Consider the following 27,342-nt stretch of genomic DNA (forward strand, 5'->3'; position numbering starts at 1 on the left):
GCTACTTAGTTTAAACGTAGCTGTGTTGCAGTAGAAAACCTGCCTGCCAGAATACTGGTCCCTAACCTATTAGGGTGCAAGCCGTCTCTCTTGTAGATTTTATGTTTACCACAAAATATACCCCAGTGATCCAAGAACTTGAATCCTTGCTTCCTGCACCAGTTCCCCAACCACACGTTCAAGTCCATTATCTCCCTGTTTCTGGCCACACTAGCCCGAGGAACTGGAAGCAAACCGGAGATAACCACCTTGGACATCCTGCTTTTCAGCCTTCTTCCTAGTTCTCTGAAGTCTCGCTGTAGTATGTTCCTCCTCTTCTTCCACCAATGCTCCAAGTGCAGCCACACCAGAGTTTTGTACAGCTGCAACATGACCTCATGGCTCTACCAATTCCAAGTCTCGCTGTAGTATGTTCCTCCTCTTCTTCCACCAATGCTCCAAGTGCAGCCACACCAGAGTTTTGTACAGCTGCAACATGACCTCATGGCTCTACCAATTCCTCTACCAATAAAAGCTAGCACACCGTTCACCTTCTTAACAAACCTATCAACCTGGGTGGCAACTTTCAGGAATCTATGCACATTGACACCAAGATCTCTCTGCTCATCCACACTGCCAAGAATTTTATCATTAGTCCAGTACTCTGTATTCCTGTACCTCTTCCAAAGTGAATCACCTCACACTTTTCTGCATTAAACTCCATTTGCCACCTCTCAGCCCAGCTCTGCAGCTTATTTATGTCCCTCTGTAACCTACAACATCCTTCTGCACTTTTCACAACTCCACCACTCTTAGTATTATCAGCAAATTTACTAACCCATCCTTCTATACCCTCATCCAGGTCATTTATAACAATGACAAACAGCAGTGGCCCCAAAACTGATTCTTGGGGTACACCACTAGTAATCTAACTCCAGGTGAACATTTCATATCAACCACCATCCTCTATCTTCCTTCAGCTAGCCAATTTCTCATCCAAAACACAAAATCACCCTCAATCCCATGCCTCCGTATTTTGTGCAATAGCCTACCATGGGGAATCTTATCAAACACCTTACTGAAATCCATATACACCACACCAACTGCTTTACCCTCATCCATCTGTTTGGTCATCATCTTAAAGAACTCAATAATGTTTGTAAGGCATGACCTATCCTTCACAAAACTGTGTTGACTATACCTAATCAACTTATTCCTCTCTAGATGATTATAAATCCTATCTCTTATAACCTTTTCCAACACTTTACCCACAACCGAAGTAAGGCTCACTGGTCTATAATTACCGATTGTCTCTACTCCCCTTCTTGAACAAGGGGACAACATTTGCTACCCTTGAGTCTTCTGGCACGATTCCTGTGGACAATGACAACATAAAGATCAAAGCCAAAGGGCCTGCAATCTCCTCCCTGGCTTCCCAGAGAATCCTAGAATAAATCCTATCTGGCCCAAGGGACTTATCTATTTTCACTCTTTTCAGAAGTGCTAACACCTCCTCCTTGTGAACCTCAATCCCGTCTAGCCTAGTAGCCAATATCTTAGTATTCTCCTCGACAACATCGTCTTTTTCCAGTGTGAATACTGATGAAAAATATTCGTTTAACGCTTCCCCTATCTCCTTTGACTCCATGCACAACTTGCCCCTACTACCCTTGATTGGCCCTAATCTTACTCTTGTCATTCTTTTATTCCTGATATACCTCTAGAAAGCTTTAGGGTTTCTTTTATCCTACCTGCCAACAACTTCTCACATCCCTTCTGCCTCTTCTTAAATCTCTCTTTAGGTCTTCCCTAACTTGTAACTCTCAAGCACCCTAACTGAGCCTTCACATAACAAGCATCCTATCAAAAGCCTTCTTCTATCTCTTGACAAGAGATTCAGCTTCTTTAGTAAACAATGGCTCCCTCACTCGACCACTTCCTCCCCACCTGACAGGTCAATACTTATCAAGGACACACAGTAGTTGTTCTTTGAATAAGCTCCACATTTCAATTGTGCTTATCCCCTGCAGTTTCTTTCCCCATCCTATGCATCCTAAATCTTGTCTAATCACATCATAATTGCCTTTCCCCCAGCAATAACTCTTGCCCAGTGGTATATACCTATCCCTTTCCATCACTAAAGGAAACATAACCGAAATGTGGTAACTATCACCAAAGTGCTCATCTACCTCCAAACCTAACACCTGGCCAGTTTGGCTTGTCCTATAATAGTAGTCCTATAACAGAGAACAGCCAGGGAATTCCTAGAGGCATGGCACTCATCCACAGATTCAATCAATAAGCACATCGACCTGGACTCAATATACCGACCACTGCAACAGACAGCTGGAACTGACAACTGGAAGCGGCAGATTCAAACCACTACAAATGCCAGAGGAAAGATCACAGAAGCGTTTCACAGGAGGCTCCCAAGCACTGAGGATGTCACCTAGACAGGGGATGAAACGTCTGCAACACAAATTCCCAGCTCGGCGAACAGAACCACAACATTTTTAATCGAACTGTTCAGATATATTCAGACATGCTCCATGGCAGGGAAGATTTGAACCCAGACCTCCTGGCCTAGTAGAATGGACACTACCACTGAGCCACAACAGCCTTCCCTAACTTATTTTAATATGTATAACTAATTATTCATACTCATCATCTGTTTACCCTTAACTGTGTACTTGATATGATATTAATATATACAAACCTCTCCAGTTTCTGCAGTATCTGACCTCCTGGCTGTAATTTTCCGATTGCACAACCATGTTTCTTCATCCAGTCATGGTATTTATCAGTCTCCCATCCTCAAGGGGTGCAGTTACTCGGCAGGTGATTCTTCATAGATATTTTGAAGCATAAAATCAGTAGGAGGTAATTGGAGGTGCAGAGTGTTAAGCAGATGGTCTATTGCCAAATTGTTCATATATTTTCTCTGTCTAAACAGCAATATGAAACAAGGTAGAAGTGGAGAATGGGCATAAGGCATAGTGACGATTTATCATCCTGAATGCTCTCAGTGATATAAAACTCTGCAGATTCTGTCGGCAGTTGGGCTCAGCGTACAGAGGTATGCTTGTCACCCAGCAGTTTGGCTATGCTCCCAAATATTGTGGCAGCATTGTCCTGCAGGAGAGAGAATAGAATGTCTGTGAGTATGTTTTACTGTCGTTGTTTGTGGTGCCTGGCTTATCTGAATAAGTAGAGATTTGTGAAGGCAGGGAGAGGTAACTGGGTGTCATGGAAAGTGTGCGAGGGTAAGGTGGAGTACGTAAATTTTAGTCACGAGTTCTGAATGCTAGTCATGGTTGATGGATGAATAATGGTATGATGCATTAAGTAGCAGAATATGGTGTATTGTGAGTAGGATCAGAGTTTGGTGGTGTGAAGACTAAGAAATGTTTTATCAAGATTCATTGACCTTGACCTCTATTTGAGGTAATTAACTCCTTTTTGCCACTGCTGTGAATGACTTTGAAGTCAAATTCTGGGAATTGGCATCCTAGATGAGCTACAATGTTACCTTCCAGGGGTATTCTTTGACAGCCTCCTGCACACCCATAGAAATATATTATCCCTCCTCCTAATCACTTCTGTGACTAAGCCACTTCTCCATGCTGGAGCTCCATTTAGCTATGCTCCAATGCACAACATAGCCATTTCAGATATAATCTTAGAATGTTTGATGATGATTCTGGACTTTGGAAATGGTGACATTCTTCACCTTATGATACAATAATACATACTTCAACGTGGTTGCTACAATCCGCATAGAGACCGATAACCTTTAAAAAGAAATTCAAATCACATGACACTGTTTTAATTTTTCAGACATTTAAGTATATGTATAAGAAGCATTGTAGACAATTCATTCTCGAGGATCCAGACCATATTGATCCTCACCTTCTTTTCCTTTATCAACGAGATAGTTCCTAAATTAAGCAACATTGCTCTCTTGACTTCATTATTTCTGAAATTTAATTGACAGTTTAAAGAGCAACTATTTATGAAAGTTGATATTAACAACACCTTCCTGTGATTTCGAGACTAAGAGCCTGTCATCATAAGCAAAACACCTTCCTGTGATTTCGAGACTAAGAGTCTATCATCATAAGCAAAGCTGCTCTGGTCATTGTTTACAGCTGTGAATAACTCATACATTCTTGACGAAGGCGCAGTTTTGCGAAAGCTTGTGATTTCAAATAAAGCTGTTAGATGATAACCTGGTATCATGTGACTTCAGACCACATTCTTTCCAGTAAAACTACCTGGGCCTTCTCTAATAATCAGGCTTGTTGTCAGAAAGAATTCAGAAAAGGTCACGCGACCTATTTCATAGAACATTGAATAGTACAACAGAGGAACAAGCCCTTTGGCTCACCATGTCTGAGCTGGTAATGATACCATTCTAAACCAATCTCATCTGTTTGCATATGATCCATAACCCTCTATTCTCCGCCTGTTCATGTGTCTGCCTTCTTGCGGATCGTTTCAGACAACATCTCTGGGACACCTGCACCAACCAACCCCATCGCCCCGTGGCTGAACACTTCAACTCCCCCTCCAACTCCCCCATGCCAAACCGTCACCACCTGTCTGGAGGAAGAATACCTCATACCCTGCCTTGGGACCCTGCAACCACACGGATAAATGTGGATTTCAACAGCTTCCTCATTTCCCCTCCCACCACATTATCCCAGTCCCAAGCCTCCAACTCGGCAACCCCGTCCTGACCTGCCTATCACTCCTCCTCTGACCTATCACCTTCTCCCTCACCTTCATTCACCTATTGCTTTCACAGCTACCTCTCCCCAACCTCACCCGCCCTCCCATTTATGTGTCAGCCCCGACCCACAAGCATCATTCCCGATGAAGGGCTTATACCAGAAACGTCAATTCTCCTGCTCCTCGGATGCTGCCTGACCTGCTGTGCTTTCCCAGCAACACACACCCAACTCTTTGAAACTCAGCCAAGCATGCTTAGTGACATAATAGTAACCCTGTAAAAATGTCAACAAAGAACACAATAGTAATTTATTTTTGCCTTATACCAAATAGCATGTCAGTCAAAGCACTTCAGTAAAGATTTTCTTTATCTCTCACTGACAACATTTGCCTTTTTTATGTTTATAGAGTGGGATTTTTAGAGAAACTCTATCTCATGATTGTAAAGGAACCTATATGTCCATAAGAGCATTTATGACTGTCACAATAGGTTATTGCCCTTGGACCAACCAAAATGATATCTGTATGAAATCAGCTTTAAGTTTAAGTGACCCTGCTGAATTTGGGTCTTCCTTTTGTGTAAATCATGCCTTGTCTCTTCCACTGCTTGCAAGAATTGAATCGGTTCAAAATGGGTATGGGTCTTCTGGGTCGCACTCATCACTTTTAAAAGTCTGTGAAATCGTCCCAATGCAACAAAATACCTGCCTGTTTTCATACATAAATTTTCACAGAAAATTTTAATTACATCAGATGTAAAGTATTTGTTTTGTTCAACTAATTCAGCTTATGCATATCCTCAAACATACATTTGGAATGTAAGTGAAAATGTTTTCATAAGTTATTTTGCAATCTATGTTATTGAACATGTTCAGTTTTAGAGGGGAAAATCATTATATTGTGGAATTATTTTATTATCAGGTCACAGCCATTGTATGGCCTATTGTCTCCAGTGTTTGGCACGTCCAATAACGTCCATTTCAGAAAGGCTGAAGGTGAAGATGATCTTTTTAATCAGGTATAAAAATTACTTTCCTCAATCAAATGTTATAAAATTTGTTTTTATTTAAAATTATCTCTAATAGCCAAGAAAACAATTCATACTACTGAATACAGTAGATCAAAAAAATTACTCATGTTTTAATGTCCTGTAGTATATTTTATAATCTTGGGACTTCACAAAGCATCTTTAAGCACAAACTCAGTCTAATAGCTTTTTTTTGTGGTTTTATTTTAGAACAATGGGTTTGATTCTCTACTCTTACTTTGATACAAATCAGGTCCAGGGAATATATTTTATTTGGAGGAGGTAACTAAAACCTGCTGTTCTCCCATTGTAGACAAATACAGCAGAGAAGCACCTCAGATGTTCTGTGGCTTCATAGTAGAAATACAGTAAGATCATAGGGTCTCAAATATTAAAATAGGTCCTTGCCCTATGATAGAGTATCAGCAATACTGATAAAATCCATTCAGTTTCGTTTTTTCGTAGATGAGGAATCTGCATGATAGTTGCAGCGAGTGGTTGACTCAACAATTTCATTGGTTATTGCTTGGTGTATTAAGTTTCAATACTGCCGTTATTCATTCCTTTTTAAGGTGATTACTGTCTGTATATTTGGCTGTTAGCTGAAAGAACTGTCATTGACATCTGCCCAACAATTATTTATGAGCAGTCGGTCATGATATTTTATGAGTTGATCTGAAGGAAGAAGAACAGGCAAAGACAGTTTACCAATCAAAAATGATTTCTGATAGATTGTGCATTACCTCGTTTAATTATATTTTATTTGTTAATAATGTTAACTGAGGCAGCATTTATTTATGCCTATTTGCGTTTTAGAAGTTGATAGTGACCTGCATCCTTGAATCAAGGCAGACTATTTATTGTAGGTATACCTACAATGTTGTTAGGAAGTGACTACCAGGACTTTGACCCAGTGAACTGAAGAAATGGTGATATCTTTCCAAGTTAGGATGGTGAGTCGCTTGAAGGGAACTTGCAAGTGGTGGTGTTGCCATGTATCTGCTGCTCTTATTATTCTAGACAGTGGTGGTCATGAGTTTAGAATGTTCTGTCTAAAGAGCTTTAGTGAGTTGTTGTAGCGCATTGTGTAGAGAAAACATCGCTACCACTGAGCATTACTAACGGAGGGAGCAAACTAGTGCCAGTTCAGTGGCCTGCTTTATCATTGCTAGTGTCAGGTTTCTTGACTGTTGTCCTATTCCTGCTGCTTTTGGACATTGATTAATTCGGTACCTATTGAATTGAGAACAATGCTGTTCATTGTCATCAGTGGACATTATCACTTCTGAACTTATGATAGAGTAAAGGTTGAAGATGAAGCAGTTGAAGATGATTGGGTTTAGGGCACTACCCTGAGTAGCTCCTGCAATGGTGTCCTGGAACTGAGCTGACTGATCTCACTATAAACCTTAAGAACTAAAGGCAATTAGCATGGTAAAAGTTGTTATGGATGAGGCCAGACCCCCTCAAAACATTTCAACAAAGTAGCCTGGACCTTAACTTTGCCAGTTGTTTTAAGCAGGTGTAGAATGGATACTCCAGACGTAATGCTGTTGGCCCAATGACTTAGTTTTAAATAAATAGTTTATTTGCAAAATTACTGAATGAAACACAAACACAAGGAAACGGAATATAGAATAACTTAACCGATCCAAAAACCAAACAGACAATCCCAACTTAATGATACTGTTCCAAATTCCAACAATCCCCATAAACACCCCTTTGAAAAAAAGGTAAAATCAAACACAAGGTCTTAAAGGAGAGAAAGAGATGGCAGAGGGCTTCAGCAGAGAACACCTTCTTCCAGATAGCTGTTTCTTGGACCAGAAGCATCAAAACTGACTGACTGCTTTCAGTGAACAGCCAGACTGCTAAAAACCAAACCAAACCACAGTAAAGCTGAGCTGAGAGAACAGTACCTCCCCTTTCATTGTACAAGCACTTTTATAAAACTTGAAAGACTTTTGTCTGAGGCAGAATCTGTTAGCTATAATCAAATTGGCCCTAAAGCCCTTCAAACCTAGACTTTTCAGAATTGCTGCCTTTACAGCCTCTGTGAAAAAAAAAGCCAAGGACAGCATAACTTTGTTAAAGGAGCAGCAGCATCACATCTCCCCCCTTAAAAAATGAACCATCAATATCCAATGATGATTTCATTTTAAAACCTCTTAATCTTAAATTGTTAGTATACTACAACACACATACACATTCCATTGATTATAACATTACAAACATCCATCATTCTGTTTCAAACTGTCTTGCTCCTGTCACTGAATGCCTCCATTTCTCATTCAAGTCATGACAATGCTTCGGTAATCATGTTTTCTCGTCCTGCCATGTGCACAATTTCCAGATTTAACTGCTGTAACAACAAGCTCCATCTACACAGTCTTGCATTTTTGTCCTTAAATTTCTCCACAAACCTCAATAGGGTTATGATCAGTGTGTACGATTGCCTCAGATACATTACTGGTAACATAAACATTAAGATGTTGTAACACCAACACCAAGCTCAAACTCTCCGTTTCAACTGTCGCCATCCTACAAGAGCGCAGCACTGACACCTACATCACTTGCATCATTAGCCACCTTGAAGGGCTTTGCACAATTAGGTGTGACTAATACTGGGGCAGTGGTTAACAAAGCTGCCAGGCTGTCAAATGCCTTCTGACAGTCAGCCGTCCATTGAAACCTCTTGCATTCTTTAGCAATTCAGAAGTGGAGTAGCCACACAGCTAAAATTTGATACGAATTTTCAACAAAATCCACTCAATCCCAGGAATTGTAGTACTGCTCTTTTTGTCGATGGGAAGGGAAACTCCCCAATTACCTTTGTTTTTGTGGGACCATTTGTCGTGTCCAATAACATGGCTCAGGAAGGTGACTTCGGCTTTGGCAAATTCACTTTTAGCCAGGCTTGTCACCAAGCCTACGTTCCGAAGTTGATTGAACTATTCTGGTAAACATTGCAAATGTTCCTTCCATGTGTGACTAAAAATCACCAGGTCATCGATATACAGAAAAACCTCAATTATATGAATGACACGGGTGAGGAGTATTTTATTTGGAAAATCGAATGTTTGGATAATCGAATGCCGGATAAACCAGTTTAGCCAAACATCAGGACCTTGCGATGTTGTTCAGATAATTGAATGCCAGATAATCGAGGTTGCTTTGTAGATGACACAATTGGGTAATCTGACAATTACCTTATTGGTTAGTCTCTGAAATGTGGCTGCCGCATTTTTGATACCAAACAGCATAACTTTAAACTGATACAGTCCATTTGGCGTTATGAAAGCCAAAATTGTCTTTGCTCTTTCAGACCAAGGTACCTGCCAATATCCTCTGAGCAAGTCCAACTTAGAAATCTAAGTTCCTTGTCCTACCTTTTCAACACAGTTATCCAAATGCGGAATCAGATATGCATCAGTCTTGGTAACTGCATTGACTTTGCAACAGTCCAAACATAACTGTTGGGTACCATCTGGTTTTGGCACCATTACTATAAATGAGCTGCAGTCACTGTAACTTATTTTGATTATGTTGTCTTGGAGCATGCGTTCAAACTCCTTTTGAACCTGTACCTACTTTAGAAGGTTATGCCTAAAAGGATGTTGCTTAATCGGAATAGCGTCTCCTTTTTTTCTACATTGTGCATAATTAGGTCAGTACTTCTCAGCTTATTTTCACATCTCTCCATGCAATGGTAATAACTCTTAAGTCATTTTAATTTTCCTCTGTAAGGTAACTCAATAATTTATTCCAATTTTTGATAACTTCCTTATTGACCAATTTAGTGTGTGGAATGTCCAATTCAGAATTCTCTGAACTTGGTTCTTCATTCTGTGTTGTAACTCCTTTCCTTCCCTGTCAAAATACCTTTTGAGCATATCAACATAACACAATATATGAGATTTATTTCGGTCCAGAATCCTTATCATATAGTTCACCTCAATCAATTTTCTTTCAACTTGATAAGACTCACTATACCTTGCTTTTAAAGGTTCACCTATCACTGAAAGTAACACTAACACCTTATCCTCAATAGCAAAATTGCCAGTTTTTGACTTCTTGTCTGCTTCCCGTTTCATTGTATGCTGTGATACTTTTAAATGCTGTCTATCCAATTCCCCACTCTATTTAATTGTTCCCTAAAATTTGACACATAGTCCAAACATGCGGTCTCTGAAATCTGACTTACTAATTTCTCTTTAATCAATTTTAGCAGTCCTCTCACTTCATGCCCAAAAACTAATTTAAATGGATTGAATTTGGTTGATTTATTTGATGCATTTCTGATGGCAGAAAGTAAAAATGGGATTCCCTTATCCCAATCATCTGGATAGTCTTGACTATAAGCTCTCAACATGGTCTTTAATGTCTGATGCCACCTTTCTAGCGCTCCCAGAGATTCTAGGTGGTATGCAGTAGAGTTGAATTGTTTTATTCCTAAGCTGTTCATAACTTCCTTCAATAATATTGATGTAAAGTTTGACCCTTGATCTGATTGTATTTTATGGGTTGTCCGTATCTAGTGAAAAATTTGAGTAATCCCTCTACAATTCTTTTAGCTGTGATATTTCATAATGGAAAAGCCTTTGGAAATGTAGTCAACACATCCATTATAGTTAACAAATACTGATTCCCACTCATTGTTTTAGATAGGGGTCCTGCACAATCAATTAAGATGCTTGTAAAAGATTCTTCAAATGCACATTAAAGGTGCGGGTTTTAGTACCGCCTGCGGTTTTCCAATTACTTGACATGTATGACATATCTGGCAAAATTCAACTACATTCTTGTGCAGTCCAGACCCATTAAAAATGTTTTTGTATTTTACTTGAGTTTTTCTCACTCTTAAACAAAACCCACTGGTTGCTCATGTACCACTCACAACACTTCTGTTCTATAAACCACTGTCAATGCACTTGATGAAATTCTGTCCATTTCTCATCTGCCTGCATATGGTCCCCATTTCCTCATTAAGACATCATTTTTAAGATAATAGCATTCAGGGATACATTCAAATTCTTTTTCTGTGTATGCCTTTTGATACAATTGCTTTAAATTTCATCTTTCTGCTGTAACTCAGTTAATTTATCTGAGCTAAAGATTTCTACTTTGTTAGCTATCTGCTCCTGGTTTTTGTCAACCATCTGATCAAACAGGGTCTCTGCTAATTCCACTTCATCTTTCTTATCTGTACTTTTTGATCTCTCCTGTTTCAACTGGTGACTTTGTGACCTTGTTATCACAGTCAAGAAAAATCCCAGGATATGCGTCCTGCAATAATTCAGTTGCCTGAGTTTCCACTGGCTTTTCAACCACAGTAGATGGCACTTCTACCTACAAACCAGCTATAACATTAGTAAGGACAAATTTTATTCCTGGAGCTGAGACTTTGTCCAATACTCCTACCATGACTTTTCCACTCTTCACTGTACACTCAAACCTCACCTTACATAATTGAGCGCTTCTTGTGTCACTGTGAATTCCCGTTACTAGTACCTTTTCTGCCAATATTCCTTCAGAGGTACATATCTCCTCATCTTTCAACATCTCAGACTGAGACGGTCATGTATCCCTTAATATTGTAACCTCTTTGCTTGCTGTTCCTGGTCTATGGGAGTAAACTTCACTTTCGCAGGTACAAGGGGACCTCGATTATCCGAACGTGATGGGCTGGCACTATTTCGTTTGGATAATCAATTATTCGATTAATCGATTAAATGCCTTTCTTCTGGGGCTCGGAGTTTTTAAAGTCTGCTCCCTGTTCAGGAAACTGCAGCAGTTTACAGTGCATGAGGCCCCGCCCGCAACCCTGTGCAACACCACACCCCCCCCCGACTGTGCAACATTGCCCCCCCGTCTGCAAGTTCGCCGCCCGCCCCAAACCTGTGCAAATTGTCCCCCCTTCCCCTACCCCCAAACCCATCCAACACCCATCGCCCCAAACCCCGTCTAACACTGCCCCCCGCCTGCCCTCCAACCCTATACACACCTGCCCCCTCTCCGGGGCAGCTGGACTGGACACCAACAACAAGACTCTGCAGTTACCTTTGTGGGGTAAGTCTCCAAATAGCACGTGCGCGTGCACACACACACACAAATTTTTACTGAAATTTTTTGACAGGTTCCACCTTTGCCCTGTACAGGACAATGTTGGAGAGATTATGTGAGGAATGGGGGTTAGGGTACACCCCTCTGTAGAACTCCAGGGAAAGTGTGGGGTGAGAGAGAAGGCGGGCAGTCAGTCATTTGGTGACAGTGCCTATTTAATCACTGTAAACCAAAGATGTGATCACTGTTGGAAACATGTCTTTGATGTAATGTTTCCATCGGGACCTCGAGATCTCCTTCGGATAATCCGATTTTCGGATAATTGATATTCGGATAATCAAGGTTCCTCTGTATACGGTTTAAGAAGATCTAACACTTCCTCTTAACCAATCTCCAAGCAGGTTGTACTTTTTGGTGTAACTTTCTAGCCTCCATTGTACTTTCCATTCCCACTGCAACAAAATTCACTGGCTTATCCTATGTTCCGACATCTGTCTTCCCAATGCTTTTCCTAACCCACCAACACTGTGATTTCACATGGCCTAATTTATTGCAGTGAAAACACCAGATCTTTTTAACTTCTCTTTCCCCTTCAAGGGTTTCCTTTTTACCCTGTGGTAAGTTATCCTTATGACCTTCACTGAGATCTACCTTTCCCTTTCCATGCGAGGATTTCTTTTTTGTCTAGTTTCTACCCCTAATGGATTGAAATTGATTTTGGAAGCCCACTTTTGATTTTTGGACCAACTCATAATAATCAGCCATGTCAGCTGCTAATCTTGCTGTTTTAGCTCTCTGCTCTTCCACAGAGTTCTCACTGCTTCAGGAAATGAATTTTTGAACTTTTCCAAAATAATTGTCTTTCTAAGAGCATTGTAGCTTTGCTCAATTTTTTAATACCCTTATCCACCTTTCAAAATTACTTTGTTTGAACCTTTCAGACTCAATGTAGGTTTGAGCAGAGTCCTTTCTTAGATTCTTTAATGTTATTATAGGCTTCTGGCACAAGCTCATATGCATTTAAGATGGCTTCCTTCACCTCATCATATGTCCTTGATACCTCCTCTGATATCAATGTGAATACCTCACTAGCTCTACCTAGTGTTTGGATCATCAAAGTTCACATAATCAATGGCCACTGCATTTGGTTAGTCACCTTTTCAAATGAGATGAAAATATGTTGTGGTTCTGTTCGCCGAGCTGGGAATTTGTGTTGCAGACGTTTCGTCCCCTGTCTAGGTGACATCCTCAGTGCTTGGGAGCCTCCTGTGAAGCTCCCACAGGAGCTTCAACACAAATTCCTAGCTCGGCGAACAGAACTACAACAACGAGCACCCGAGCTACAAATCTTCTCACAAACTTTGAGATGAAAATATCTTGCACATCCTCCCCATCAAATTTAGGCAATGTTTGAATATATTTAAACAGATTCTCACCAGGTCTTTGGCCACCATGGGTTGGCTCATCTTGACTCTCTTCCTCACTAAGCTTACCTTCAGCCTCCATTCTCCATTATTTTAAGCTGACTTTCCTGTTTAAGTGCCAATTTCTGAACTTCAAATTCCCTCTCTTTCTTCCTTTCCTCTCTCTTTTTATTTTTGTTCTGCTAAATTGATTTGTTCTTTTTATCTATCCTCTGCTTTTAATTGTAATTTACACTGTTTCATTTCTGTTGTCCTTTCCTAGTATTTTGCCTCTAACTCAAGCTGCTTCACTTTCAATTAGATTTTAGCCATCTCTAAAGATTTCAATGGTGTTTCCAGCAAATTTAGATGCAGAGCTATTGCTGTAATTATCTCTCCTTTCCTCCAGCTCCAGCTTGTCGGCTAATTCCAGCAGCTTGGCCTTAATCACCTTTTGCAAAACATCCAAGGTCACTCTTCCACCCCTACAAAACCCCCTAGAGCCATTGCTATGCCAAGTATTGTTTAAACCTGGATTCAACACCAAGGAAAAAAGACACTAATACCTACTACTCGCCCCCTTCGAGTCCAACAACACCATTCACAAATCAGAACTATAGAACAAGTCCCGCAAAGAGTCCCCAGTCTGTTATGGGCCAGGGCAGACCCTCTCAAAACAATTCAAGAAAGTGGCCCAGACCCTAACTTTTCTAGTTGTTTTGAACAAGTGTAATGTGAATATTCCAGGAGTGATGCAGCTGGTCCAACCACTTAGTTTTAAACAAAACAGAACTTATTTGCAAGATTACTGAATGAAACACAAACAAAAGAGAACAGAATGTAGAATAGCTTAATCTATCCGAAGACCCAACAGACTATCCAACTTAATGATGCTGTTCCAAATTCCTGCAACATTCCCCATAAACATGCCTTGATAAAAAAGGTAAAATCAAACACAGGGTCTTACAGGTGAGAGAGAGAGATGGCAGAAGCATTCAGCATGGAGCATCCTTTTCCATGTAGCTGTTTCTTAGACCAGCAGCATCAAAACTGACTGACTGCTTTCAGTGAACAGCTAGGCTGCTAAAAGCCAAACCAAACCAGAGAAAAGCTGAGCTGGGAGAACTGGACACCCCTTTCATTGTATAAGTTTTTTTTAACTTGAAAGCTTTTTTCCTCAGGCAATATCTGCCAGCTACAATCAAATTGGCTCTAAAACCCTTTAAACCTTGACTTTTCGGAATCGCTGCTTTTACGACCTCTCTGAAAAGAAAAGTCAAGTACAGCATAACCTTGTTAAAGGAGCAGCAGCATCACAAACTGAAGAAAAGAACTTGCCTGAACTAATAGTAGAATAAGATCTTGGCAATCAGCCGCATCATTTGACTCTGTAAACATGCTACTAGTTGTCTACTTGTGTTGGGTTTGTATTTGGTATTTCTTCCTTGTCCGTACAATATGTTAACAATGCAGAGAATCATATTAAAATATGGACACAAATATGGAAAGTAGTTTGTCAGAGTGTTTAAAATTGGTTCTGGATTTGTCAAGAAGTTATGTACATGATCAAGAATCCTGCCAGGAAATTACCCATCATAGTTTTTACTTATACATACATTTTGCAGCATGTTTCTGAGACCGATAACCATTGCACGGAACTTTTGATTTAATTATTTTGTAGCAACTCTTTATTGATGTTATTTTTGTTTAAATCTAGCTTTGGTGAACCATTAATGAATTACATTTTAGTCATATTATTCCTTTGTGATATTCTGAGATGGTTGCAATCACACAGTCCCTGTGCATTTTCTGAAATAAAACTTTTTAATCTGTATCTGCTTCACTTACATATTCATTATATACTTTTGTTGACAGTCTTCATCAGTTGGCATCCAAAGTAGACAGAATTCTGTCCCTTTGTGCAGGCATCCTCCCAGATGTCTGGAACTGAAAGTTCTCAGCAGTTTGTGCAAATAAGATACTGGGTGATCTGTGAGATGCTATGTTATGCAGGTACTTCCAGGATACTTTCAATGTCATGGCTGATTCTAAGAAGCCAAGGATGAAGAAATTCACCGTGACTTTAATGGACACAGGCAGGGCAGGACATGATAATCTGCACTGGCTTGTGATGCTAATGTTTTTTGAAAAATCCAGGTAGTTTTGTTTTAACTGGTAAACTCTGTGCAGTTACTATCCTGCCCTCATCTTTTCTCATGCATTCCTCGCAACCATGGTTCTGCTTTCCTAGTGAAGAATTTTGTTCTTCATGCCATTTACCCTGAAATCTGAAGATCATGCACCCACTGTCAGCTTCCTTGCTTGTTCTGAGGTGGTTGAAAACGTTGTTCCTTCCTCTTACGCCTTCATCCTAGTGTTTAATGAGTACTCTCTCCTCAACCTGAGCAGACCTAAAAGTCTGTATGGCATTGTCTGAGTACCTCTTTCGGTTACTCTCACTTTTTTTGGTCCTACCTAATTTCTTGGGGTACCTTAACAGGATGCCTACTGTGTACCCAACTTCTTCTGTTCAGACCCTGTTGTAGCCCTTGAACCCACAAGAAAATCTCAAGCTGTCCCTCTATGAGCCACCAACAAGCTCCTTATCTAGCTTAGTTAAATGTGTTGTGAACTGGGCAGGTTATTGAAGCAGGCCTTCACTACTCTGATGACACTACCTGACGCCAGGAATGTAAACAGAAAACTTGTAATGAATGACAACAGAAAATTGCCTTGATATTTCATTACATTAAAGACATTATAATTAATAAGATATATTAAGTTATTGCTGTTTGGATAAAGTTTAAATTCACTGGAATTAATACATTCAAAATTAATTTTGCAAATGTATAGTAAGGAAAACATCAGTGAACTTGCATTTGTGGACAATTGTAAAAATATCTATGGATAAGTAAACTGTATTTTTATCTTGCATAGATTCAAGTGCAACCATTTGTTGAAGTTACCTTCCAGCAAACAATGTATCAGACAAGTATTGCTGATGGAACCCAGCCATGTTGGAATGAAAAACTTGAAATGGATTTCAAGTAATTTGTTTAAAATAGTTTGTTTATTCTGTGCACTAAAGGTGATCTATAAATATTAACCCTGAAATCTGTATATATTTTGCAAAAATCATTTTGAGATTTTACTCAGATCAAATTGGTTGATTGGTTTCTCAACTTCTATCATTAGTTTTCAATCTGAAAAGGGACAATTAAGTATAAGTGCTATTATAAATTGTAATATCTTAGTAAGATAAGCACCTCATCAAAGTGCTTACTTGAATAAGCAGATAATTTTTCATATGGTCACAACTTGTTGCTTAACACAGAAACAAAGCCAAGCAGCTTTTCATGATTGTCAGCATTTATCAGTCAAGGGGGTGGACATGCTTCTGTTTGGCACTATGCTACATCAACCTCACACATCTGCCAGTAGCATATGTGGCAAATGCACTGCATATACATCAACCAAATGGCCTAAGACCAATGGCCCTCAGTCAAGGGCTTCATGAATATGAAGCGTTCTTCCTCCAGGCATCGGGTGGTAAAGGTTTGGCAATGGAGGAGGCCCAGGACCCATGTCCTTGGCGGAGTGAGAGGGGGAGTTGAATAAGGACAGAACCACACGGGGTCAATGTGGATTTCACCAGTTTCCTCATTTCCCCTCCCCCCACATTATCCCAGTCCCAAGCCTCCAAAACAGCCCTCTAGACGTGTCCATCACCTTTCCCATCTATTCGCTCCATCCTTCTCTACAACCTATCACCTTCTCCTACACTTTCATCTACGTATCGCATTCTCAGCTACCTTATCCCCAATCCCAACCCCCTCCCATTTATCTCTCACCAACCCCCCCCCACCACCCCCAAACCCGGCCCATAAACCTCATTTGTTATGAAGGGCTTATGCCCGAAACATCGATTCTCCTGCTCCTCGGATGCTGCCTGACCTGCTGTGCTTTTCCAGCACCGCGATCTGAACTCTAATATAGGCAGTTCACAATTTATAAGCAATTTCAGAATGTTAAGAAGCAGCATTTTAGAAATGACACATTAGTTAATTAGAGAAAGAAAGTATACAACTGTGACAATTGGAGATGGTTCACGGAATCAGGCATTTGGTTCAGTATGTGTCAGTCTTGTTAAGGTTGTGAAGGCTACACTGTGGTCTCTAGCCAAGTGCCTGGTTCTTCCTCTTTGTCTCCTAGTCCATCTTCCATCTGGAGAAAACAGCTCCCTGACAAGGTCTGCAGTCCACAAGGATTGCCTAATGAGGACTGCCCGCTGTTCCTGAGAACTTGGTGCTATCAATATTTCTAGGGGCTGGTAGTTTACATTTTCATCAATCATCTGAATCACTTTGACAATGACTATAGAGAAGCAACTGATGATGTCAGGTGACTGTTGTCCTCTTGCACAGCTCCATTTGAATATTAGAATCCAATGCCTCTAAGAACAAAACTTCTTATTTTCAAAACACAGCATAATGAGATAGTGTCATCAGATAAATGTTGTGTTATGTTTGTAGAGGCTAGTTATTACGGATGAGCATTAAATGAGGTTTCAAGTTACACAGGAAATCCTAAATATGGAATACTAAAATGTTTTTAAGGGGACCTCAGTTTTGAACAATGCTCAGCCATGTAGGTCCAATGTAACCTGGCGAGAAACGGAAAGTCAGTTGGGGAGCTGCGCATAGATCGTTCAAGGGTCTTAACAGCCATCAATCAGGGCTGTCTGTTCAAATTGGTCAAGGAAGGGAGGAATACAGGAGAATTCAATTTTGGGGACTGGAGATAGCATGCTGAGATGCAGAGGGGGTAACAATTGTGAAGAAGGAAAATTCATCATATAAGTAGGGGGAGATGACAGTGTATGTGATAGAAAGAAATAATACAGGAGGGGTTGATCATCGATAATGAGCAACATTCTGGCTTCAGTGGGGAGGCAGCGCACTACTCTGTCTGGCACAATGATATGGTATGCCTGGGGTCAGTGGGTAAAGTGGGGAATCAAGAATGAAATTAATTAAGTTGGGTGGGATCACAGGAAGATCAAGTGTGAAGGGAACTTCATTGTAGGGAAACAAGGAGGGAAACTAAGAAAGAAATATGAAAAATTGAGGGATTCACCTTGAATGCTAAGGTCTGTGAATTACTCTGTCAAGCACAACTGATGTTTCCATTCATCACCATCAACACCATAGCAAGTGTTCAGTGGAGATGAAAATGGCTGCCATCACATCTATGAGGGAGGTGGTTTCAATGCTGTGTGATGTGGCGCCCTTCAAAGGGCAATATCATTAAACAGGCAGGTGAAAGAAACCTGCAATCTCAAGATGCTGTATATGATCCTTTCATATTGATCTACTGAGTGGAGTATAATGTTGGCCCCAGGCTCTCTCAACCATACCAGGAATCATCACAAATCAATCTGACTAATGGCTGTGATTATTAGGCAATGTGTTGTGGCCTGGGAAGATTCAAGCTGGTTGCCAAAGTAGCAATCACCTTCCAAGGTCCTATAGACTGCACATGGTGCAGGAGCTGCTCACTTCACACCTTGGACAATAAAACATCAAGTAACACGAAGGATGGTTCGCCTTTGTGCCTTCATTCCTGCAGCTAAAATGACATTTTCTCACAAAGCGATGAAAAGTGAATATATATTTACAAATATGTGAACATATTTACAATGAAGTTCCCATGCTACCTTTATGTCCTCAGAGTCTTCTTCATCCTTTCTATCTTACTATGTCTCAGTATAGTCCTGGGTTCTTCAGCTGGGGTGGAGAGGGCCTGCCCGACACTGGAGCTTATTGGCCTTGGAATGCTGCTTGGGTGATCCTGATGGTGTTTGTGTCAAGAGGGAGGATACAATGAGCAGAATGCCATACAGGCATAGTGAATAGTTAATAATGTGAGTTTCAAAGAATAACAAGGGAAATCTCTCTTGGGCTCACAGAGTGAAATCATTTGGGAAATTTGCCAAAATTGACACAAAATTATTTTCTGGTAAAAATTCAGCCCTATGCATACACAACTTCGGATCTTAAATATCATCTTGAATGAGAGTTAAGGTACTTCCTTAGAGTTAAATCAGTCGACAACATGGCATACAGAAATCTATTGCATCTCCTTGATATTGGTCATTAATTACCAATTGCAGATGTCAACAATAAGATCCATACTTGTTCCTTTGTTCAAAGAATGATGAGTGAAAAACGAAGAATAAATGCAAAGAATAAACATTTCAATAATGGCAACGAGCAATATTTTATTCAAATGGTCACATAGCTACTTGAAAGGTAGATCTTAAATGAAATAAATTTGAATTTCTCTAAAACCCTATTTTTTTGATTATAGATCACCTAATGGAGATTACAACAGTGCAGCCTTATGCAAAATGAAGGACAAAATATTAATTAATATATTTGACAATATAAGTGTTCCTAATCCAGAGGTAATTCAATATATTTTGAAACTGTATCAACTTTGTCATTAGTTGTAGCTTACTTTGTTTAAAATAAGTTAGTTTAAGGTTGATCTCCAGGAGTGAAAATAAGTCAAAATGGTGGTTAATAAGTATCTTTCATTCTGAAAGCATGTAAACAGCACAGTAGGTTTTGTATGTGGGTCATTGTTTGTCCCACAGTGCTACTCAATATATATAAAATACAGACTCACATATCAAGGACAGGATACTAAAATTTATTGGTGAAAAAAGACTGTGGAGAGTAGCTTAACTATAAAGACATTAGATGACTTCATAGGGTTAGTAGATTGGAGAGATAATAGACAATCAACATTTTGTGCACAACAATATGAGGTGATACATTTTGGGAAAAAAATAGATAAAATAGAATATTTATAAATGGTGAGAGGACTTCTAGCTTGAAAGCAGCAGGATGCCATGGTAAGTAAGTGAGACAAGCTTTGTGTGGATTAATTCAAGCCTGAAATGGGACAGTATGGATTAGAATAGCCACGAGTGTCTGGTTGAGTGAACAACATGATGTTTATTGAATTGCTGCAAAACCTTACAGATTAGAAGCACTCTAACCTCATGTCTGTCTCCTAACAGCTCCCTCTTTACTCTGAACAAGTCACTGCTACGTCATTATACAATATGTACTAACATTTTGAGATCCTTTCAGAAGCATAGGCATTCCAAAATGGAGATACACATTCTCTGACTTTTACCCATATAATATGAAGGAAGACAGTTTCATCAGGGCTATCGTTGACAGCTACAGGTGGACTGTGGCTACAGTTGAACTTGGCCAAGCAAGGCATGCCTGCAAACTTGGAATAAAAGCAGAATATTGTGAATGTTCAAAATCTGAAACAAGCACAGAGAATGCTGGAGAAACTCTGCAGGTGTGTCAGCATTCTGTGGAAAGGGAAACAGTTATTGTTTTGAATCCGATATGAATTTTCTTCAGAACCTTTGTTTTTCTCTCTCCACAGATGCTGCCAACATTCTTGATATTATGTCTCTAACTTTCCAAAAATACTGCCTCACTTCACATTAGTTTACTACCGGGCAGCTGTCTCCAGCAGCTCTCTTGTCCCCAGTTGCATGTGGCAGTTGTAGGCAAATTGGAAAAATCAAAGTCGGAATTCAGTCTTTAATTAGTTCTATGCCCGGGGCATTGCTAGAGCTATTTTTAATGTTCATCTACCTCCACTGTGGCCCTGCCAAGTGCTAGAAATCTGGCACCATATGACTTGCCTTTGTCATTTTACTGAACAGTTAATCATATTCTTTCAATCTCAGTTTCAAATGTACCAATTGACCTAATATGAATTTGCATTTGTGGATGGGAGTTCCAAAGTATTACAGTCTTTGTGTATAGAAATGTTTCCCATCTCACTTCTGAATGATCAAAGTCTATTTTATAAGACAATGTCCCCAGTTTCTGTTAATATCTTCAAAAATTCAATCAAATCACCTTCTAAATTTCAGGGGTCATTAAGTGTTCCTGTAACTTCTTTCTGTAATGTAAACCTTGGAGTTGGTAAATCTTTGCTGTACTACATCTGAGTTGGTATAATCTCCTGAAAGTCTTGTTCTTAGAAATGTTAACAATAATCCAGGTGCAGGCTTTGTATCACTGAAGCATGACTTTTATCCCATTGTATTTTAGTTTTTTGAAAATTAAAATGAGCTTTACCTTAGCCATTTTGATCAATTTCCATACTTATACATGACATTTTAATGATTATGTAACTTGGGCCCCCAAATTTATCTGGACCATCACTTATTCTCAATTTTCACCTCATAGAAGGCACCCTTCACAATTTTTTTCAGTACAAAGGGGATGGCTTCACTTTTGGTTATAGTGAAATCTATCTTCACTATTTTGCTCATTTATTTAATCTCTTGATACCTCTTTGTAAGTCACACTTCCACCTACCCTGCTCACAATATTATCCATATTTGTGTCACCAATAAATCTGGAAATGTGATTTTATTACAACATTTGAAGAATTTCAGCTTTTGGAAAGTGGAATTCTATTTTTTAATTTTTTTCTAATCTTTGTTCATAATGTCAGGCACAGGTCCAAGAACAAAATCCTGGTAACAGTCCAAACTGTGATGCCATTACTTATCCCATTGGGAGGGAATGCTGCTAACCAGTTGATGCAGTCACATGGTTTAGTAGTTTTGGTGAAGGGAGCAATGAAACCGGTTCTCAACTGCTGTGGTGAATCAGCACTAATTTTCTGAACACCATTATTTTATTTTCTGCTTGTTGAATTATAGCAGCAAGCAGCACTAACCATGGTGGAAGTGTTTCAAAAAGATATTCAAAAATATCGCACGCCCAATATGTGCTACGATCAAGATTCTCTGGACATTCAGTAAGTTTTATTGTCAATTTTCAGTCATGATGGACTGATCATGAAGGAGTTTGTTCGGGCCCCAGGATAGCTCAGTGTTGCTATAAGGCTGTTGGAAAAGCTAGGTTACTATTATGAGTGAATTGTTGAGGATTAGGACAAAGAAGGAGTTATGTTTGTGTCTGTGCATGCAGGGTGAGCGCTGGGGATCATGAGGGACTAAGGAATATCCAGAACTTGGCTGAAACCTACATGTGTACTTAAAATAAATTTTTTTACAAAGTGTTGTAAAAAGACAGATTTTTATTCTTATCGACACAAATGTGCAAACTTTAATATTTATATCCTGAATATTAGTGGACTGCCTAATTGTAGTTTTGTTTTTGTGTCATGGCATCATGTTAATCTTCAAATTTTTTTTAATGTACATTATATTTTTGTTAATCTATGATGTGGCATCTATGTGGCTTTTAAAAAGTACAAATATATTACATCTATTACTTTAACCTTCTCCACTGTTCCTGTCATTTCTTCAAATAATTCAATAAGATTGGTCAAGCATGAAATTTTTACTAACAACTTATATTTTTTGTTTCTAGATACCTAGATTCTAGATTCTGTTACTTATTGAGTAAAATTTCCATTATCTTTTCTCCTGTGTCAAATTAGCTGGCCAGTAGATTCATGGACATATTTCTTTTTCATTCTTAAAGACTGACATTTTACAATGTTGAAGGTGTTCTGCACTGCATACTGTTCTTTTTGGGGTTACCAATTATTCACCATCACTGACTGCATTAAAAGTCAACTAAACATATGATAGTTGATTCAGAAGTAAGTGAAATCATATACCTCACAAATATAAATAAACTGACCTGCAGTTTCCAATCTATTGCATTACGTTTTTGGTGCAGATTCTCTGAAACCAGAGAATACAGCACATAAGACTTTGGTGGGTAAGATATTATCCCGGCAATCAGTTCCCTATGGAGGTATTCACTATGTCTATCCATCCTTGGTCATTTTTTGTCATCCTTTGCTCTTCCTCTCTCAAATTTCACTCTTCTACCAGCATCAATAATTCTGACAGTGGATGCACCTTGCCCAAACTTAAAAATAAGATAGAAGTAAAATTTCCCTGAAAGCTATAATTCCAGTTCTATGACCATGGTTTGAACTTTGGAAAAGATTTGGCATGTCTGTCAAATTTGGTCAAAGATGAACTTCTTTGGATATGAAGATTGTACTTCTGCACTGAACTACATTGGATACTGATTTGCTGCCTGTTTGTTATATATTGAAGTAACTTTGTTCAGCTTATAGCCCTTCAGTCCTTGTTGCTGTAATTTAGTTATTGAAATTGAAGTATTTCAATCCCATCATTAACCTGACCATCAGTTGTATTGTTTTGTTTTAAGCTTCAGTTACAATCTGTCTGTTCCTGAGCAGAGGTTTGCTTCCAAGGATTGAAGTACAATCCTCCACTATTTATCAATTTTATAGTGACCTCTAAATTTGCCATCATCACCACTGGCCTGTGTCACCTCTTGAATCTTCATTGTCATGGAAGTATCTACATTGGTGTGTCATTAGATACCCATGCCTCAAATAGATCCTGGACTTCACTCACTATGCCTCTTTTCTGATGCTGCATTCATACTCCTCCTCACTTATGTAACTGTTATCCCACAACTGGATCCCTAACTTTAACTCCAGGTTATATAATCAATCTCCACATCTCCTTCCAGAATGTCCATTCACTTGGAAACTTATTGTGGCTGATTGTATCAACAGAATCCTGGCTAAAGGGTGGTTACACCTTTACTCTAAATAAAACCTGCCTGGATTTATCCACCATTTGCTCCATCAAATTGATATGGTGGCATGGATCTTCTTCTCAGTCACATCCTCATTTGTTTCACTAATTCTTTCGCATTTTCCCTTTTTTGAGCACCTCAGCTTATTTCAGCTCTGCCCTTTGCATTTTTAATCCTCATTCTCTACTGTCAAACCAGATACCAAAATGTTCTTATTTAAAACCAAAAGAGAAAATTCTGGAAAATCTCAGCAGGTCTGGCAGCATCTGTAAGAAGAGAAAAGAGCTGACGTTTCGAGTCTAACTGACCCTTTGTCAAAACCTGCCGAGATTTTCCAGTATTTTCTCTTTTGGTTTCAGATTCCAGCATCTGCAGTAATTTGCTTTCATCCAGTGTCTTATTTAAATATTTTCAATGCTTTCTTTCTTCTGTATCCATAATAAGTGACTTCTCATTCAAGGTGAATTCAACCTCTAGTTGAAAATAGCAGCATCTGAGTTGATTACCCTTTCACCATTGCTTAATTTCTACACCCATGTGATTTCTACCAACGTATATTATTAGTTATCCTCAAAGAGAATGGGAAATTCTAAAATGATTTATAAATTTCCCACTGACCAAATCAAAGAATGATGTGACAAGATTTCCCATTTTAAGACTTTTGTTGTAACAAACAAGTTAAAATCAACATCAACTAAACATTACGTGATGTGCAGCTAATACTCTAAACTACAGAAAAGATACTCACCATTAACGTTTTTAGCACAACTAAAAACTTCACATATGTACATTCCATCACAATCTCAGCAGAGATGTAATTTTGTACATGAAGATGGGAGACTGATTAGCAAGGCTAGATCTCATGGAATTCAGGGAGAACTAGCCATTTGGATGCAGAACTGGCTCAAAGGTAGAAGATAGAGGGTGGTGGTGGAGGTTTGTTTTTCAGACTGGAGGCCTGTGACCAGTGGAGTGCCACAAGGATCTACTTTTTGTCATTTACATAAATGATTTGGATGCGACTTTGGAGTGCAGGTTCATAGCTCCTTGAAAGTGGAGTTGCAGGTAGATAGGATAGTGAAGAATGTATTTGGTAGGTTTTCTTTTATTGGTCAGAATATTGAGTAAAGGAGTTGAGAGGTCATGTTGCGGCTTTACAGGACATTGGTTAGGCCACTATTAGAATATTGCGTGCAATTCTGGTCTCCTTCCTATTGGAAAGATGTTGTGAAACTTGAAAGGGTTTAGAAAAGATTTACAAGGATGTTGCCAGGGTTGGAGGATTTGAGCTACAGGGAGAGCCTGAACAGGCTGGGGCTGTTTTCCCAGAAGCGTCGGAGGCTGAGGGGTGACCTTATAGAGGTTTACAAAATTATGAGGGGCATGGATAGGATAAATAGGCAAAGTCTTTTCCCTGTGGTCAGGGAGTCCAGACCTAGAGGGCATAGGTTTAGGGTGAGAGGGAAAAGATATAAAAGAGACATTAGGGGCAACGTGTTCACACAGAGGGTGGTACGTGTATGGAATGAGCTGCTAGAGGAAATGGTGGATGCTGGTACAATTGCAACATTTAAGAGGCATTTGGATGGGCATATGAACAGGAAGGGTTTGGAGGGATATGGGCCGGGTGCTGGCAGGTGGGACTAGATTGGGTTGGGATATCTGGTCGGCATGGACAGGTTGGACTGAAGGGTCTGTTTCCATGCTGTATATCTCTATGACTCTATGACTCTACTCCTTGCTGCAACAAGATCTCTTCTTATTGTCTCATCATACTTATAAGTGAATAGATTTCCAGTAGCAAAGCATCCTCTGGTGACCTTTTGGTCATTAAATCTCTATAAGCCTCAACTCTTTCAAAAGAGGTTCTGTTCTCACCAGCTCTCTGCTTAGTGGTTAAACCAAACAAAACACTCCTTTTTCTTTGCTTGTCATAGCAGCACTTGTTTTCAGTTTTAAGGACATAGATAATGCAGCTAAAGCTACTGATAAACTGACAAGAGGGGCTAAGGAGCCGCTATTCTCACCAGAAGCTCCCTTCGAGGTGCCATAGTATGCAGAAAGAAGTTGGTTCTCATGCTTTTCAAGACATTTTTCTCAATATTCATCTTGAATGGAGACTTTTTTTAACTTCTCCTCCATTCCATTTCTTGATTCCTGTGCCATAGAAGCCAAAGGACATATCCTGTCAACCTCTGTCCTGTCAATATTCTCAGAATCTTTTACAATTCAAGAAAAAAAACCTTTTGTTCTTTAAACGCCAATGAGCATAAATCCAATCCCAGGAGCTGGTCTAGTTGAACCTTCTGTGATTGACTGAACATTTAACATTAACTGTGCTAAACTCTGCTAAAGGTAATCTTTTGCATTGCCACATGCAACCTTTTAAAGGGAAAGATAGTATGGTGCACTCACCTTGGCATATCAAGTAAGGTAATTGATGGCCTTCTTAGAGTTTGTTCTTTGGGTGATTGCACCACTGTCAATTTCCTTTGTGATCTCTGAACTGACTTGTCTGGTTGGCAGGTTAGTCTCTTTAGACTTAAGAGTGTCTAAAGAACAGGCCCTCTTAACTTGCCCTTTAAGCTTAGAGGAAAACCAATACGGAGACATTGCTGAATCAATAGGCCACCTCGAGTCTTCCATCTGGCATTCCGATTGCAGGTTTCTGTTCATTTCCCTGATCACAAGACAAGCAAGCTAGATCTCCTGATGAAAGGTCCAGGATGGAATACAGTCAAGTTGTAGCTCCTAGATGAAAGACAGGCACACTGTATGTTTAGGTGAGAAGCAACCTGCATTTCCTGAATGAAAGGTAACGGTGAATGCTAGGTTGGTAACCCTTTGCCAGCATCTTCCAATGGCACTGTTGCTCTTCCATGTTCTAAATTGTAAGTGAATGACCACTGTAACTCCACATTCTTAACTAGCCACCTGCTATAACATCAAGTGCAGCTGGCTGCTTAATGTCCTCTAGAAGGGACACGCACAATTCTAGTGTTGTGCTCTGCAGCCTAGCTGCAAAATCTAGACTTTCGTTTCCATATCTTTAACGTCACCTGTCTCTGCGCTTGCCTCATTTCATCTATTGCTGAAATTCTCATATTAATGCCTAGAATTGATTATTCCAACACACTCCTGGCTGGCTTTCCACATTCTAACCACTTTAAAGCTGAGGTTACCTAGAACTCTGCTTCTCTTGTTCTTGCATCAAGTCCATCTCTTTCACTAGCTATGTGCTCACTTACCTACACAAGCTCAAAGTTATACAGTGCCTCAATTTTAAAGTTCTCATCCATGTTTTAAAATTCACCGAAGGCTTAAACCCTCCCTATCTATGAATTCATCTTTAGCCTCACAAGTCATATTCTACTAATTTTAGCCTTTGCGCATCTTTGACTTTGATTGCTGCACCATTGATGGCTGTGGCTTCAGCTGCTTGGGCTCCAAGCTCTGGAATTCTCTCTGAACA

The 27,342-nt window shown here is 39.6% G+C and overlaps 1 protein-coding gene across 1 annotated transcript in view; it reads left to right on the plus strand.

The window, feature by feature from the left end:
- Positions 1–27,342, plus strand: part of LOC122561384 (coiled-coil and C2 domain-containing protein 2A-like) — a 268,528-nt gene that overhangs the window by 179,340 nt on the left and 61,846 nt on the right. Inside the window, exons 28-33 of the mRNA XM_043713148.1 lie at positions 15,217–15,304; positions 16,141–16,250; positions 19,573–19,669; positions 21,977–22,074; positions 22,653–22,684; positions 25,808–25,914. Coding sequence (XP_043569083.1) covers positions 15,217–15,304; positions 16,141–16,250; positions 19,573–19,669; positions 21,977–22,074; positions 22,653–22,684; positions 25,808–25,914 — 532 coding nt within the window. The remainder of the gene's footprint in view (positions 1–15,216; positions 15,305–16,140; positions 16,251–19,572; positions 19,670–21,976; positions 22,075–22,652; positions 22,685–25,807; positions 25,915–27,342) is intronic.

Source organism: Chiloscyllium plagiosum, chromosome 22 (assembly GCF_004010195.1).
Source record: "Chiloscyllium plagiosum isolate BGI_BamShark_2017 chromosome 22, ASM401019v2, whole genome shotgun sequence".
In the NCBI taxonomy this organism is placed as follows: domain Eukaryota; kingdom Metazoa; phylum Chordata; class Chondrichthyes; order Orectolobiformes; family Hemiscylliidae; genus Chiloscyllium; species Chiloscyllium plagiosum.